The following is a 17491-nucleotide window of genomic DNA, read 5'->3' as shown; positions in this document are numbered from 1 at the left end:
TAAATAATCCTTTATTTTGAAATGGTTCTTTGTTAAGGTTCTGTTCTCCTGCTGTTCTTTATATATTTTTTTTAAAGGTTCTGTTTCCAGAGGGGCTTGTAACCCAAATAACCTAAAGTATTCGATTTTTTTAAAGAAAAGAGTGGCACAGATAGGCTATAGGAGACTATCTAATTCATTAACATATTCGACATATTTTTTTAATTTACGATATGAAAAATCTGTTTTAATAAAAAAAAAAAAAAATCTAGTAGGCTATGGACCTTATATGAGTTGTTGATGCGGACGCTATTTCCCCTCCAGTCAGTTTGACTTTTTTTTTTTTTTTTTTGTCTGCTAAAACAGGAGCAGTTTCTCTGAGAGTGACAGCGCTCTTTGGATTGAGGACTTAAACACTGGGCTGATGGCGGCTTCCTCCTCCTCCTCTTCCTCCTCCTCTGGCGGCGATCCGGATCCCAACTCGACAAATTTACGGCCACCCTCCTCAAGTAGGTCCATCACCGATACACCGCTATTTCACTCCGGCTATTTGCTTTGTGGCCAACGCCATTAATCTTGTCGGTGAGGCGGCAAAACGGCGCTATTCGCAACGCGTCAGGAGCAACAAATCACCGCAGCATTGAGCGCGCGGCGGACCTCCCGCGCCTGTCAGTATAGGTGATGGCCTTTAAACACACATGCACAGCGGCAATTAGTGAAGACAGACGAGCAGCCAACTCTGAGCCGTCATTATTCATTTTAAATACATTTTTGCCTTGCTAGATGTACTAAGTAATCTGCAACCCACTTTTGTTTATTTTTAATGTAGGCTAGCTATTATTAAAATTAGGCTATATATATTTTTTGTAATATAAAATTAGCTATCATTATTATTAACATTAGCTAAAATTAAAATGTATTATTAAGCTATTATTATTATTATATTGCAGGACAGTTTCATAGCTTCAGTATTGTAGCCTACGTCTATATATTTTTACCATCTCGGTCTAAAAGGTAAAAACTGAACGAGTCTGTAATTATATAAAGTGTTGTAGGCACTAATAGCCCGCTGCTCGCTCCAGTGTGTTTCTTTGTGATGGGGGAGGCAAACAGCTCTGTTTATTCATTTCCTTAGGACCGGAACAGAAAATTAGCCACGGCATATTGTGACTTGTGTCTGTTAGCTGCGGGGTAAATTTGCTCACATTCATTCTGGGCTCTGTTTTCTTTATTTTTTTTAGATTAGCAATTGTAGATTTAATTTCTCACATTTCTATTTTTATAGCCTATTATTTTTATTATTATTTTTTTTTTCAAAAGCATAAAATCATCGCTATTTATTAAATTCCATTATTCTATTCTTGAAGTGTCCTATATGCAGTCTTTTCAAAACAAGATGTCAATAAATTCGTCATATAGGCCCAGATTTCAAAATTCATTTTCTGTTTTCGTGCCACATTTATCTGCCAAGCATGGCAATTATTTACATCACAGTCTAATAAAAGTCCATCAGAATTGCAGTTGAAATAGAAAACGATTTAATGCACCTGAGATGAATAGAGGAGAAGGCATTTGGAGAAGAATGGGACGGGATTGCTGGGAGAGATAATGAGCTGCTGGTAAATGGTGCTGAACTGGTAATAGCGCTGCTGAGGATTTGGGCCGCAGGGAGCTCCACATCCACCTCTTGTCCTGATTTGGCCTGCATTAATGCTGAATTCTGTTCGGCTGCCTGCCACATTAATTTCATATTAGGAGCATAAAGGATGGCGCATTTACCGCTTGGGTGCATTTAGAAAGAGGGCTTCAAAAGTATTTTGTGGACAGGCGGGAACCATGTAATTATCGCTTTGTTTGTCAGATTACTTAGAGATTTCGCCGTTTTCTCTCTGTAGACTATGACTGGAGTGGAGTCGCTCATGGATGTACGAGGAAACTTGGAATGAAGATATGCGGTAAGGCTAAATATAAACAATTCTGCGAATAAGACGGAAGTGTTTCATGGTTTGCAGGCCTGAAAAGCTGCTAGTTACGCCATCTATTTTGAAAAACCACCTGGCACTGTGGTGCGTAATATGTCTGTAGCTATTAATTGCGTTCTAACGAGCAGATGTGTCTCATAGCGCCCCCTTTTGGTGCTTTCTGCTGGTCACCTATTTATCAGTCAACAGCACCAGCAATTACCTCTGTTATGTACAGATGAATGGAGAAGACTGAAAATGCGTTTCTTTTTTAAAAGAAAAAATTAATGGGGTGAGTAGCCTATTAGACTTGTCTGAAAGACTGAAGATGCACTGCAGTAAATAGACTACAGAATTTGCTAGCCTAAATGTTGCTTTGCTTAACCACGTAATTTAAAAAGATGCGGTGCGGTTATTAAAGATAACGCTTTTCGATTGTTTTCGTCCGGCATATAGTTACAATCTAGTAAAGAGGTGAGCAGATAAATCTAAACGTGTCCCGAGAGAATTATGCTCAGTGGAGATCTATTAAACCACGATCCGTCAAGCCTCTGTTTTGCGGCGATAACACAAGCCCTTTACATAATGCTTACCGATAAGAGGTGATTTCAAAAGAAATGAATTAGTAGTGCTAAATCGGTTTATGGTTGGGTTTCATTAGATACAGACGAATGAGAATGTAAATATAAATGTTCGAATATAAATAAGATTGCCTATAAAACCACGTTTTACGGAGTAAAAAAAATGTATATCCTCTCCGAAAAAAAAACGATTTAAATGAAATATTACTTCACTTACAATAGGTTCATTTGGCATAGGCCTACTTGAAATGTGGCGCTGTTGTGGTAGAAGAGCCAAGCACCGCTTGAATGATCCCATATCAGCTGAGGAAGATGAAGATGAGGACAATGATGAAGCGGCAGAAGACAAACTGAAATAATCTGCAGTGGCATTTATACGCGGATAGAAAGAGCCAGCTGCTGTCTCGATGCGTCTTTATGTGTGTGTGTGTGTGTGGAGCTTGTTATGCCTTACTTCCTCTGTAGCCTAAATGCAGTGTGATTTAAATTCTACACTCAGGTAGTCTATCTTTTGTTGTTGTTTTTAAACAAAGGCTCCCTGAAAAGCTACAAAATTAAAGTAAAGTAATTTTTATTTTTATTTGTTTTTATTCTTAATTATTTTACATGTAGCATTTATAAACTGGGGTATGGTCCCTATCAGCTCGGTATCGGACCAGCATCAGCTCTGTCTGCTCTGTGGTGTTGAGTGTTCATTTACAGTCCATCTAAATCCCCGTTACACTGATGTCATCAGTGGTGACCTCCCCCAGATCACCTGTGCCATAAATACACATGAGCTGGACACTGCTCCGAAGAGGAGTTTAGACATTTCATCTGTGTTTAAAGTATTTGCTGCAATGTCTGGAAATGGAGGCCGCTCATTTCAGTCTTCTTCTCTGTGTAATAATACAGGATTTTTGCAGAAGAACAATAATGTTGACGACAAGAGCCGAATTGTCGGGTTTTTTAACGATCAGCAGCCCAAGAGCATTTTAACACGGGACAACGAGCGAGACCCTTGCTTCAGACGCACAGAGACAGACTTCTCCAATCTATATGCAAGAGGTGAGTGATAATATCATTACCCTCATACTCAAAGGTTAAGTATCTGTTGTGTGTGTGTGTGTGTGTTGTTTTTTGTCTTTTACTAAAACAACTGTTATTTTATTTATTATATTTATTTTATTTATTATAATAATATACTTATTTAATTTATAATATCATTTGCAATGGGATTCTTTTTATGTAATATTATTTCTTCTGATGTACAGTTAATTATATTTTAGAATGAATAAAAAGTCTCAAAAATTTTATTCCAAGCTATTGAATAGTAAAGCAGATTGGTGTTAAAACAAATGAGTGGTCTGTCTACATAGTTTGCATGTAAATAGTTTTTCAGTGTTGTCAAAAAAAGCCACAATATTAAGGTGATTTACATTTATGTAAATGATTTATGACATGTATGTAACATTATTTTAAATATTCTGCTTTCCGCTCATACAAAAAAAACTGTTCAAATTTTTATGATTTTTAAATGTTTTTGAAGGAAGCCTCTTATGAGCCAATGAAAAATATATATATTATTACAATATGAAATAACTGTTTTGTATTAGAATATATTTTGAAATGTAATTTATTCTTGTGATGATAAAGCAGAATTTTCAGCATCATACATCATCCAGTATTCAGTGTCACATGATCCTTCAGAAATCATTCTAATATGCTGATTTGGTGATCAAGAAATGTTTCCTATTATTATCAATGTTCAAAACAATTGTATTTTTTTCTTGTTTTTACCCCAAACTTCTGAATGGTGGTGTTTCATCTTTGACATCGTGGGAATAATTTCATTTAAATATATTCAAATAGAAAACAGTTATTTAATAATATTTCATATTAAGGGGTTTACTATATTCTGATCAAATAAATCCAACCTTGGTGAGCATATGAGACTTCTTTCAAAAACATTAAAAAGAGAGAAAAATCTCAATTATTCCAAACCATTCACCAGCATGTGTAAATTACATATTTTTATATGAATGAAGCAAACTGTAAGAGCAAACAGCAATTTGATTTACTGATCAATCTGTGTTACAAATTTGGTCACAGATCTACTTCCTGCTAAAAATGGTGAGGAGTATACAATGCAGTTCCTGTTGGAGGTGGTGGACATCCTCACTAACTATGTGCGCAAGACCTTCGACAGGTCCACAAAAGTGCTGGACTTCCATCATCCACACCAGCTGCTGGAGGGAATGGAGGGTTTCAACTTAGAGCTGTGTGATCAGCCAGAGAGTCTGGAGCAGATCCTTGTGGACTGCAGGGACACGCTCAAATACGGCGTCCGCACAGGTGACCCTCACCTGCTCGTCCTGTCTTGTCTGATTTAATGAATGTTTCAAAATGTTAGAATAACACATGCAATGTTGTTAGCGTCTCATTTTCTTTCCTTCTTTCTCTGTCTCTGCAGGTCACCCAAGGTTTTTTAACCAGCTGTCTTCAGGTCTAGACATCATTGGTTTAGCTGGAGAGTGGCTGACCTCTACTGCCAACACTAACATGTGAGTTCCCCCTTCCTTCATTCAGCGTTGTTGTGTTGAACGAGTAAATCAATTTGACCAAATAAGACAATTCAACAATTTGCATTAAAACTTTATATTATGAAGTTCTATAGTACTTGCAAGGCAGAATTTAAAGAATATTCTTCAAATTTTCGACACAGGGATTGTTATGAACCCCTAATGTTAAGTATTAAACATCTGCTATTAATTTATTGTATATTATTGTATAGCCTCAGTTCAAGTCTTGTCAGATCATTTTAGCTTTACATCTGCTATCATTTATAAGGACCTTAGTTTCAAAAATTGACTTGCTGTTGAACATTCAATTTATAACCACAATGTAAAATGTGGTGACCTGTAAGTATTACCTTGAAGAGCTATTTCTGCCTGATTTAACTGGTAACATTCAGTTTTGCTGGTATAAATTGATGTACCCGTACAGTCAAATCAAAATTTATTCAGACACCTTCAACATTTCTCACATTATCACAGTTTATTCGCTATAGTTTAGAAAATGGTAATAAAACATGACAAGAACTATAGATAATTAGATAATACAATTTGGGTCAACCAATTACCAAGCAATTTTTTTTCAGTCTGTGGTGTAAAAAGTTTGCATTAGCAATTAAAGAGAAAAACACAAGCAAAACAGGGGCAGGTCAAAGTGTGTGAGAAATGTTTGGTCCCAAATTGTTATTAATTTTACTGATAATAAAACTGTATGAAGAATTTTTGGGTATAATATGTCACAGTTTACTTTATTTTGCTATCCTCACTTACATAAATGAACTATAGTTTCCTGCACCCACTAGTAAAAAATTTCTCACAAATTATATCTGGTTTCTGAATAATTTTAGGTTGGACTGTATGTAGGTTGGCTCAGTGATGTTAAATAATACCGTTGACATGAATAAAACCACTTATTTTATTCATTTTTTTTTTTACTGCGACAGCAATAACATCATTTTTGCTAGTCAGGCTATTTGACCATAAAGTCATTTTTTATATTTCAAAGACATATGCACAGATGTCATAAAACATAATTGTGCTGATGTAGCATTTCATTTACACAGAATCAAATAAACAAAATTTAAAAAGAAACAAAAACATAAATGTAAATGAAGAATAAAACATATTAAGAACAGCAAATGAAGTGTAATGTTGCTCTGTTAACTGGAGAATGGGATAAAATGTGCCATGACTGTCAGCTCAGAATAACACGCATTAGCTCTCATCAGAAAAGCTCCAGATATGTGACAGTCTGCGGATGGACACGGCCAGAATGAGGACTAACAGCTCATTGGTCAAGACTAATTTACAGCTACTGAGACATAGTGCCAGCTGAGATTCTGACACGATCCACACCTCCACCCCCATCTCCCCAGCCATCTATTCATCTGTCCATCTAACCATCCACCAATTCATCTGTTCATCCTGAAGGCAGACTGGTATCTGTGAATAATATTTGACATCTAGTGTTCAAAAATGGCAAAAACAAAAGTGGTTTTATAAGATCAAAATATACCATTATAGGGCATTGCTTTGCAGTTGCTATGGTGTTCTGGGTGTTTTTAGTGTGTTGCTATGCAGTTGCTAGGTTGTTGTGGTTGCTTACAGGCCCACTCAAAAAAGCCCATCCCAAAGTCTCTACAATGTTCTGATTGCTAGATATTCCATTTATGTCCAAATGAGTTCTTCATTTAATTGTATGGCAGGTGAAAATGGATTAGTTTGCTTATAATATTAATATCACACCTCTTAACAAAAGTTGAGGTATTATGCATGCATGTAGCTCAAATGATAAGGGAGGGGCAACACATACATATCTTATATTTAATGTTTGTTCAGATTCTGAATCATGAGAAATAGTAATAGTGATGCTTGTCTTAGTAAACACTGCTATGCGTTTGTTGTCAGAACAGTATTTTCTTTTTTTTTTTTTTCTTTTGTTTTAAGTAATTGTTTATTGAATCGTTGGACAAATTACTAAAACAAATTATGTATATGTGTTTTTTGTTCAGTATTATATTTGACACATTTGGGCTTTATGGTTAGTGTGATATTGGAGAATATGGAGCTCATATTTGAGAAGGAAATGCTAAACAAAACATATGCAATTTGCTGCAGTTGCTGATATTTATATGGCCAAAAAGTAAACTGACCGCTTGTAATATAAATCAATGAGATCTTTATAACAGTATAACAGATTACTTACATAAAATGTATATAAATGAGTTGTCACTCTATATCTCCCAATATTGTCTTAGTAAGATGATTTTTAAATGCTTAGTTTTATGATCAAAGCTCGGTATTTTTGAAGCACACAATACAATGCAGTACATTGATGATTGAGAGTTCTTAATTAAATGTTCTTAAAACTGATGTTTTTGATACTCACATTTTAACATGATTTTTCTGAAAATGATGTATGGCTAATCAAGTAAACCTAAGTTGACTCAGTCCAGTAAATGTTCTTGAAATATTACTAAATATATAAATATTATGCTTATGTTTTTGTTTGTTTGTTTGTTTTTTACATTTTTACAATTATACAAAAAGACATTTTACTTGCTAAAAATAAACTTCAGATGGATGTTTTCCTGCAAAGTTTTGATCATGTTTGTATGATCCGATAGGTTTTGTTATACTTAAAGTTATAAGGAATGCTAAAACTAACCATGCCAGTCCTTATATGGCTGCATGGTCTGCTCTAATGACTCTGATGTCAGATTATAAAACTAAAAGGAAGTTTAAAGTATTTGTATGGGTCTGTTGGGATCTTCTTCATTATATAAGGACAACAGCAGTGAGTCCCCTGGTCCTGTTTGACCTCTGAGGGTCAGAGATTTTATGATGTCTTTCACAGTCCATGCCCAAATTCTCCTTTGATCAATAAAAGATTTACGCCACGTCCTCAGATTTACTTCCCTCATTCCCAAATGACTGCAGCTTTGGATTTTAGGGGCTGTATTGTGTGACGCTGCTGCTTAATGCCTATAATGGCCAACAGTCAATTTTATGACAGAAATTATGGTGTCATAAAAGCAGCAAATTAACACTCTTAGAAAATGACATCAAATCTGATCAATAACTCTTGTAAAATGTCTTGCTCTCCTCATGAAGTACTTTAGAGTGATCATATACAGAAGTTTGACTGTAAGGAATTATATACCAGGGATAGTCTGACTTTTTGTTTCAGTAAATATTTGTCTGTCCTTAAAATTTTGTCTGAAAAGATATTGAAATTTGTATCATTATTGGCCAGAAAAAAACTTTTTGTTTATTTGAGGAAAACATGAAGTTAAAAAAATAATTATGAAGCGAAATACAACTCAAAAAATGACAGAAATCAAGAAAGGTATTCAAACTGGTGTAATTCATTTTATAAAATAATTATTATTTTTTAAAATAAATAAATAACATTCAAATCTGCTTTTAAATGTACCTTCTTGTCTGAATGTACTGTGTATGACTGTGTGGTTTTATTGTATTTAACCAACAGCTAATACAATAATGTAATTTGGAAGACAGAATGCACACACACACACACACACACACACACAAACAATATAATGTGTTGTTGAGTTTTGAACTAGATGTTTGAAACTAAAATATAAAACTACTGCTAGAAAAATCACAACTATAATTGGATTTTTGACTAGAAAACCTGTGACAACTAGGTCAGGAATTTATTTGTGTAGGAGATTCTCAACTTTTTGTTGAGAACAACAAGTTGAGAAAACTCAAAAATCTGATGAAGCTGGTTGCCTTAAAATTTTAAGTTGGTTCAACTTTTATTTTATTTTTTATACAGTGTATATGATTTCACCTTCTCATGTTTGCACGTTCACGCTCTCTCTAAATTATATGTCAGTACTGTTTATATTGATTAGACAGAACTGCATGAGCACTTGACATTTGCATGTACTAATGAGCTGCTCATCATTACTAATCACTGTGGATGATTATTGACTGGCGCTAATAGGTTGAAGATGCCTCCAGTGGGGTTCCTCCCATCACAATGATTCAGTGATGGATTGAACAGATGGACATGAATACAGATAGTTAGTGAATTACCTCCTGCAGTCAGGACACTCATTAATGTGGGACAAGTAGGAATGAGGTGTGTGTGTGTGTTTACAGGTTCACATATGAGATTGCACCGGTGTTTGTACTGATGGAGCAGCTCACTCTGAAGAAAATGCGAGAGATCATTGGCTGGCCAAATGGAGAGGGCGATGGCATTTTCTCACCAGGTGTGGCCATGTATACAACAGAATAATGAACAATTGGAAAAATGGTTAATATAAAACATCAATGGCTAATGTTTTCCTCTCAAGAACTGGTGGGTGAACAGATTCACAAACAAAAAACAATTCTGTGGCTCTTTCTTGATGTTCCCATTTTTTTATGATGTAGTAATACAATTTTTTTTTTTACAATGAATACTGCAAGGAAACAATTCTTACAGTGTTTTAGGAAAAGGAAGAAACTTTTTTGAGATGCATGGGTGGATAGGGGAGCCCATCTTCATCCGGCTGCCATGTTAATATATTTTTGCTGACAAATACATGCATGCACAAATATTAATTTGGCCCACTATAATCCATCAACAGAATACTTTAGAACTGTTCATTATTTTGTTGTTATTCACTAAGACAAATGTGAATGTTTCACTGCTTTCGAGATAATTACTTCACAATATTAAGACTGAAAGCCTGATATATGAAAATAATAGTCAGAAAAATATTTTTACCGAAACAGTATATTGAACTAAACAAAATAAAATAAAGAAATATTTAAAGAAGTTTGTGTATGTTTTTTATGTTGAGCATTATATTAGATACATCAGGCTTTTGTGTCTCCTATGATATAGGAAAACATGGAGCTTACACTCGAGGAGAAAAAAAAACACCTTCATTTTATTCAAAAGCCCAAACTGAGCAAAAATATGCAATTTGGTGCAGTTGATGATATTTTATGGCCATTTATGTAAACAAGAAGGTGTGGAGCAGATTGTGTCCAACAGCAAACTTTTGATAATGTTGATAAAGGCCTTAGAAATATGTGCATCAGATATGATATAGTAAGCTTTATAGGGTTACTTACAGACCTAGTTGATGTGGTAACGTGTGTTCTTGCAGGAGGAGCAATCTCAAACATGTACAGCGTGATGGTGGCACGGTATAAACACTACCCTGAGGTTAAAATCAAAGGCATGGCAGCGGCTCCCAGACTGGTGCTGTTCACCTCTGAACATGTAGGTCATATACTCGCTCTCTGTCTTCACTCTCCTTCGGTATGCTGTTAGATACTGAGCCTGAATATATTCCAAATAGTTTTAAGTTATCACTCAGTGTGCATTGTTACTATCAACTGTTTCTGAAGTCAACCCATAGAATGTAAATGGGACAAAATTCTGTCATCATTTACTCCTCCGTATGATTTTGTTTCTTCCTGAAACTCATAAGAAAATGTTTTGCAGAATATCTTGGTGTTTCTTTCTCATGCAATGAATGCAGTGAACTCCAAAACTGACAAAACAAGCACCATAATATGCTAGCTTTATGACCAATTCACTGTAAACCTTTTCCTTTTGCTGCATCTCTCACATCTCATGCATGCATTAAGATGTGTCGCGCTGGACATCAATGACATCAAACAATCTTGGTTCCATGACAGATCAGGAATGTCAAACCTGGTGTGATGTGTCTTGATGCATCATATTTGAATGTATGCAAATGCAAATGAGATGTGAGAGTTATGCTGGCTGGTGCTTCTTTATGGGTCTTGTGTGTCAGTTTTGAAGTTTTGAATGTAATTATAAATGTACAAACTCCACCACTTACCAGTCTGTTACAATGTTGTTCCCAGAGTCACTACTCTATAAAGAAGGCGAGTGCAGTACTGGGTTTCGGCACAGAGAATCTGATCTTGCTGAAGACAGATGAGAGGTAAGTGGAGGCTCTCTGTGTCTGTGCTGTGTGTTTGTGGACTGTCTCATCAACGGAAGTCTGTAACATTTGCATGTTTTTGTTAGAGGTAGAGTGATTCCGGCTGATCTGGAGGCCAAAGTCATTGATGCCAAACAGAAGGTGAGTCTCCAGTGCACAAGAATAAACTCTTCTACTCTAACAAAAAGACTTCAACATTATATGAGACTATTGTGTTTAAATTGCATCTTTGTGTAAAGTTGTAATCCAGTCTTGAAATTTCTGTCACAACCATGCAAACCTTCAAACAGTCATTTAGACAGTAATTAATGCATAATCACATTTGTCTGTTTTAATAAAAAAAAATGTAAATAGATTTTACAGCTCCAATAACACACGGAAGAATTAATAGTGCTTGAGCAAAATACAAACTGCACATTCCTGCCTTCACACCTTTAATTTCTTGCACTGCAGATGTAAACACACTGGACTTCTAAAGCTAAAGCTTTATTGAAACGGCAATATTTCTTTAATATCACTATTAAAAAAAATAGTGCAGTTGATCAAACATGAATGACGTATCTAAAAGACATCAGAACATAGTATCTCAGTACTGGCCCATTAAGACGCAGAGGAGGACATGGGTTTCATTTAAATAAATGTGGTTCCTTTAAGCCCATATTTGTTTCAAAAGCATTTAATGAGTTTAGTTTGAAAGATTTAGTTTTGAGCGACTCTGTGAGTGACATTGTGTATGGAATCTGGTGAAATGGTTGTGTTTGTCTCTTCTGTCCAGGGGTTTGTGCCAATGTTTGTGAATGCTACAGCTGGATCTACAGTATATGGAGCCTTTGATCCAATCAGTGAGATCGCTGACATCTGTGAGAAATACAGCATTTGGCTTCATGTGGATGTACGTTTGTGTTTATTTCATTATTAATTTTAACAGACTGATTATGGTGAAACACTGTGAATAAGGTGCATTTAAACTGATGGTGTGAATGTGTGTTTTAAGGGAGCATGGGGTGGAGGTTTGCTGATGTCTAGAAAACACAGACACAAGCTGAATGGCGTAGAGAGGTATGGTAAATAAATTACGCTCTAGGGGCAAAGTGTGGGTCTGAAAAGAGGAAAGACATTATAAAACTTATCAGCTTGCTACATGAGTAGTATTTGGGTGACATAACATTCACATAGTAGTTGTAATTTGATAAAAAGAAGCTATGTGTTCATTAATGTTTAACACTTTAAGTGAGCTTAATTGTACTGAACTTATATTTTAAAAATCTGTACATGCAGATAATATTAATTAAATAAACAGACACTTAGAGTGTACTTAAGAGAGTACACTTACATCGCTGTTTCTTAACCCACTTAAGACTCTTTTAAAGACTGCACTTTTGAAGTAATGTCAAATTAAATATTTTATGTTTTTGATGTGTTTTCCAAAGTTACTTGCAGTTTACATGCAATTTTTTGACTATTAGCTGACTACAAATTTTATCTTCACACTGCTGACACACAACTTAAAACTAAAATGGGGGAAAAGTGAGGGAAGTGGGGGAACTTCAAGTTTCAAATGTTATAATGGTTGCTATGCACATGCTAAGCACATACTCTACTATGTTCTTATCTCTATAACCAACTGCACATGTGTGAACAGCATGTTCTGATCAGTGTTGTTTCTCCAGAGCAAACTCTGTCACATGGAACCCACACAAGATGATGGGCGTTCCACTACAGTGCTCTGCCATTCTGGTGCGAGAGAAGGTAAGAAAAAAAAGGAGAAATGGGGGTTTAAAAAAATGAATCTGAATAGCAATGGAACGGAGTAAAATTCAGTGATAGAATGCAAAGAAAGCTGGGTGAGAACAAGAGGACAAGAGAGGCAGAGAGACAAAGAATCAAAAGAGTGATAGCTGCTTGCTGACATGTTATTATGATCATCTCCGCTCAGTGGTCCTGCTCTCTCACTGTGTGTGTGTTTTCAGGGTCTTCTTCAGGGCTGTAACTCCATGTGTGCAGGATATCTCTTTCAGCCGGATAAACAGTATGATGTCACCTATGACACAGGGGACAAGGCCATACAGTGTGGCCGCCATGTAGATATCTTCAAATTCTGGCTTATGTGGAAGTCAAAGGTGTGTGTGCACATCCATGAGATCACAACCTCAGAGCTTGATATTTTGCTACTCATTAATTAATCAAATGCAGGATGTATAAATCATGGTTTTAATGCAGTGAAGAAAAACAAAGTGTATGGATGGATGCATGGATAGATGGATGAATGCATCGGGTAGACGGATGCATGAACGTTTAGATTGAAGAATAAATGGAAGGAAGGAAGGATGGATCAATAAATGAATGGTTTTATGGATGGATGAACAATTAGATGGATGTTTGAATGTCTGAATGGATTAAGGATAAATGGGTGGAAGATCAACGGTTTTATGAATGAAGTTGTGGCTGGATGGATGAAATAACAGTTGGAATTAATCAATATTATTTGTATAGCGCTTTTAACAATGCAAATTGTGTCAAAGCAGCTTCACATTGGCTTGATATAAAGCTGGGTGGCTTTATATCATCTTTACAGTATTTAGACGGGGAAATAGTTTGTCGAAATAGTGTCATTCTCCTCTGACCAGACAAAATCAGCAGTTTAAATCTAGGCTAAAGCAGAATCAGATTGTGCAAAAGACTCATCTGGTTCCCGTGGTCTTGACCCGATGGCCGTCTTAGAGACAGGGTCTTCACTGGGGATCAGCCTCTGGGGCTCATCTAGGTGTCCTGGCTGTAGAGGTCATCTCTAGGTGCTGATCCACCATCTGATCTGGATACAGTCTGGATCTGGGTGGCTACGGTGACCTCGGAATAAGAAAGAAACAGACTAATATTAGCGTAGATGCCATTCTTCTAACAATGTAACAAGTACATCAGGTGTTTTGGGAAGTGTTCCCGGTTCTGGTTGACCTAATTAATGCAGCCTAACAATCCTTTAACTGATTTGAATTATAGAAATGCGATAGTGTATTATGTGTAAGCCAGGTTAAAGAGATGGGTCTTTATTGTAGATTTAAACTGACAGAGTGTGTCTGCTTCCAGAACAGTGTTAGGTGGATTGTTCCAGAGTTTGGGCGCTAAATAGGAAAATGATCTCCCGCCCGCAGTTGATTTTGATATTCTAGGTATTATCAAATGGCCAGAGTTTTGAGATCGCAGCGGACGTGAGGGAGCAAGATCTAAAAATGTATACTATGTTTAATAGGGAGCCAGTGCAGTGTTGACAGAACCGGGCTAATGTGGTCATACTTCCTGGTTCTAGTAAGAACTCTAGCTGCTGCATTTTGAACCAGCTGGAGTTTGTTTATTAAACGTGCAGAGCAACCACCCAATGAAGCATTACAATAATCTAGCCTCGAGGTCATGAATGCATGAATTAATGTTTCTGCATTTGACATTGAGTGCATAGGTCGTAATTTAGATATATTTTTAAGATGGAAAAATGCAGTTTTACAAATGCTAGAAACATGTTTTTCGAAGGAAAGATTGCTATCAAAAAGTATGCCTAGGTTCCTAACTGGTGATGAAGAATTTACAGAGCAGCCATCAAGTATTAGACAGGGATCTACGTTATTACATGCAAAAGTTTTTGGTCCAATAATCAACACCTCTGTTTTAGCAGTAAGAAATTGCTAGTCATCCAGTTTTTGATATCAACTATACATTCCATTCGTTTTGCAAATTGGTAAGTTTCATCAGGTCGCGATGAAATATAGAGCTGGGTATCATCAGCATAACAGTGAAAGCTAACACCATATTTCCTAATGATATCTCCCAAGGGTAATGTAAATTGTGAAAAGTAAGGGGTCAAGTACTGAGCCTTGAGGTACTCCATACTGCATTGTGATTGGTATGATACCTCTTCATTTACTGCCATAAATTGATGGCGGTCAGATAAGTACGATTTGAACCATGCCAGTGCACCTCCTCTAATGCCAACATAATTTTCTAGTCTATTTAAAAGAATGGTGTGGTCGATAGTGTCAAACGTGGCGCTAAAATCCAGTAGCACTAATAGAGAGATACAACCACGATCAGATGATAAAAGCAGGTCTTTGTAACTCTAAAGAGAGCAATCTCAGTACTATGATATGGTCTAAAACCTGACTGGAAATCCTCACATATAATTTTTCTCTAAGAAGGAACATAGTTGTAATGATACTACTTTTTCTAATATCTTTGACAAAAGGGAGATGAAAATCTTTGAAAAGGGAGATTCGAGATCGGTCTGTAATTAATTAATTATTTGGGGTCAAATTGTGTTTTTTTAATGGGAGGTTTAATAACAGCCAGTTTGAAGGTTTTTTGGACATATCCTAGTGACAATGATGAGTTAATAATATTCAGAAGAGGATCTATTACTTCTGGAAGCACCTCTTTTAGGAGCTTAGATGGAACAGAGTCTAAAATACAGGTTGTTGGTTTAGATGATTTAACAAGTTTATACAATTCTTCATTTCCAATAAAAGAAAATGAGTGGAATTGTTCCTCAGGGGATCTATAGTGCACCATTTGATGCGATACTGTGGCTGACAGAATCTGGATTAATTGATGACTGGTTGAACAGGTGAATGGATGAACGATTAGATGGATGTTGGATGGTTGAATAGTTGAATGGATTATGGGTAAATGAGTGGAAGATGAACAGTTGTATGTATGAAGGGGTGGGCAGATGGATGGATGGATGGATGAACAGTTGGAATTATTGATGGACGGATGGATGGATGGATGGATGAGTGATGGATACATTGGGTGGATGGATGCATGAATGGAAGGGAGAATTGATGAATGAATGTATAGATGGACGGAAAGTTGGGTGGATGATGGATTTATTGATGACTGGTTGAATAGATGGATGGATGAACAATTAGATGGATGAAGGATGGATATATAGTTGAATGGATGATAGATAAATGGTTAGAAGATGAATGGTTGTATGTATGAAGGGGTGGATGAATGGATTAACAGTTAGAATAAGTGATGGTTGGATGGATGGATGGATGGATGGATGGATGGATGGATGGATGGATGGATGGACGGATGGATGGATAAATGAATGGTTGGATGGATGGATGGATGGATGGATGGTGGGATGGATGGATGGATAATTAATTAATTGATGACTGGTTGAATAGATGGATGGGTGAACGATTAGATGAATGCATGATGGATAAATGGGTGGATGATGGATGAATGGTTGGATAGATAATGGATGAATGGAGGGATCTCTTCCTCCCTTCTCTTGTCTCCTGTCTATTGTGTTCTTTCTATTGTAATACTTTACAATAAAGTTCCATTTCTGGTTAACTATATTTGTTAACATGAATTGACATTGAGAAATGCTTAATGCATATTTTAATCTTATGGATGGATGAATGGCTGGATAGCGAGATGGATGGGCGGATGAACAGCTGTATGAATGAATGGTGGATATATGTTTACTGATGTCAATCCAGCTCAAAGATGTTTGTGTAGAATATCAGTCGTCTTTAACAGGGCACTATAGGCTTTGAGAAGCACATTGACAGATGTCTGGAGCTGTCTGAGTATCTCTACCACAAGATAAAGAACCGAGAAGGATATGAGATGGTGTTTCAAGGGGAGGTGAGTGAAAACAGTCACAATAGAGTGTTTCACTGTCCTTCACATACTAGTGCTATACAGAGTCAAGGTTAATTTCATAACTTTTTAATGCTGCTCTTCTGTCTGTTTCTTAGCCCCAACACACCAATGTGTGTTTCTGGTACATTCCTCCAAGCCTGCGGCTTCAGCCAGATGGAGAGGAGAAAAGACAACGACTTCATAAGGTGAGAAGATACTCACACTCACTTCTTCTCAGTCTACTTAAGTTGCTCTTATGTAACTGATCAAATACACGTGTACATGCCACCAATTTTATGCCACTTATTTTATGTAGCCAGTTACCTTAAACTTCTGTCCTATGAATTATATCAAGGTTGCCCCCAAGATCAAGGCAATGATGATGGAGTGTGGAACAACAATGGTGGGCTACCAGCCTCAAGGCAATAAGGTCAACTTCTTCAGAATGGTTGTTTCAAATCCGGCTGTAACCAGGTCTGACATTGACTTCCTGATCGATGAGATAGAAAGACTGGGACAGGATTTATAGAGTGCACAGGGCTGGAAATTCAGTAGATGTTAGTAAATTATGTAGAAATATAGGAAATGGAGAAGACGTTTTGAAGTATTGTATCAGCTGGACATTCCAGAGTATTAGACCAATGAGGTGCTCTAGAATAATGAACCTCTCGGATTTCTAGAATGTTCCACTAGGAAACTGGACATTCCAGAATGCAGAGGTGGTGAGCTCTTAAAGCTATAATTTCATAATGAAGGATCAGATTTCCTCCTATGACATTATATGTCCTCTCCTGTTTCTGTTCTCTTGTCTCCTGTCTATTGTAACACTT

At 36.5% G+C, this 17491-nt stretch overlaps 1 protein-coding gene across 1 annotated transcript; it reads left to right on the top strand.

Annotated features, from left to right (window-relative positions):
• Nucleotides 1–403: 403 nt before the first annotated feature.
• Nucleotides 404–17190, top strand: LOC306876814 (glutamate decarboxylase 1-like; the record flags this gene model as incomplete). The annotated part of the gene is made up of 16 exons (XM_079428227.1): nucleotides 404–488; nucleotides 1875–1934; nucleotides 3416–3568; nucleotides 4613–4855; nucleotides 4974–5064; nucleotides 9208–9320; nucleotides 10209–10324; nucleotides 10939–11018; nucleotides 11105–11159; nucleotides 11794–11910; nucleotides 12013–12077; nucleotides 12689–12767; nucleotides 12989–13138; nucleotides 16557–16664; nucleotides 16778–16867; nucleotides 17017–17190. 16 exons carry the CDS (start codon nucleotides 404–406, stop codon nucleotides 17188–17190), a joined length of 1779 nt encoding a protein of 592 aa, XP_079284353.1.
• Nucleotides 17191–17491: the final 301 nt, after the last annotated feature.

Source organism: Barbus barbus (assembly GCF_936440315.1).
Source record: "Barbus barbus genome assembly, chromosome: 11".
Lineage (NCBI taxonomy): Eukaryota > Metazoa > Chordata > Actinopteri > Cypriniformes > Cyprinidae > Barbus > Barbus barbus.
Note: the sequence above shows the minus strand (reverse complement) of the source record. Positions and strands in the feature narration are given on the sequence as shown.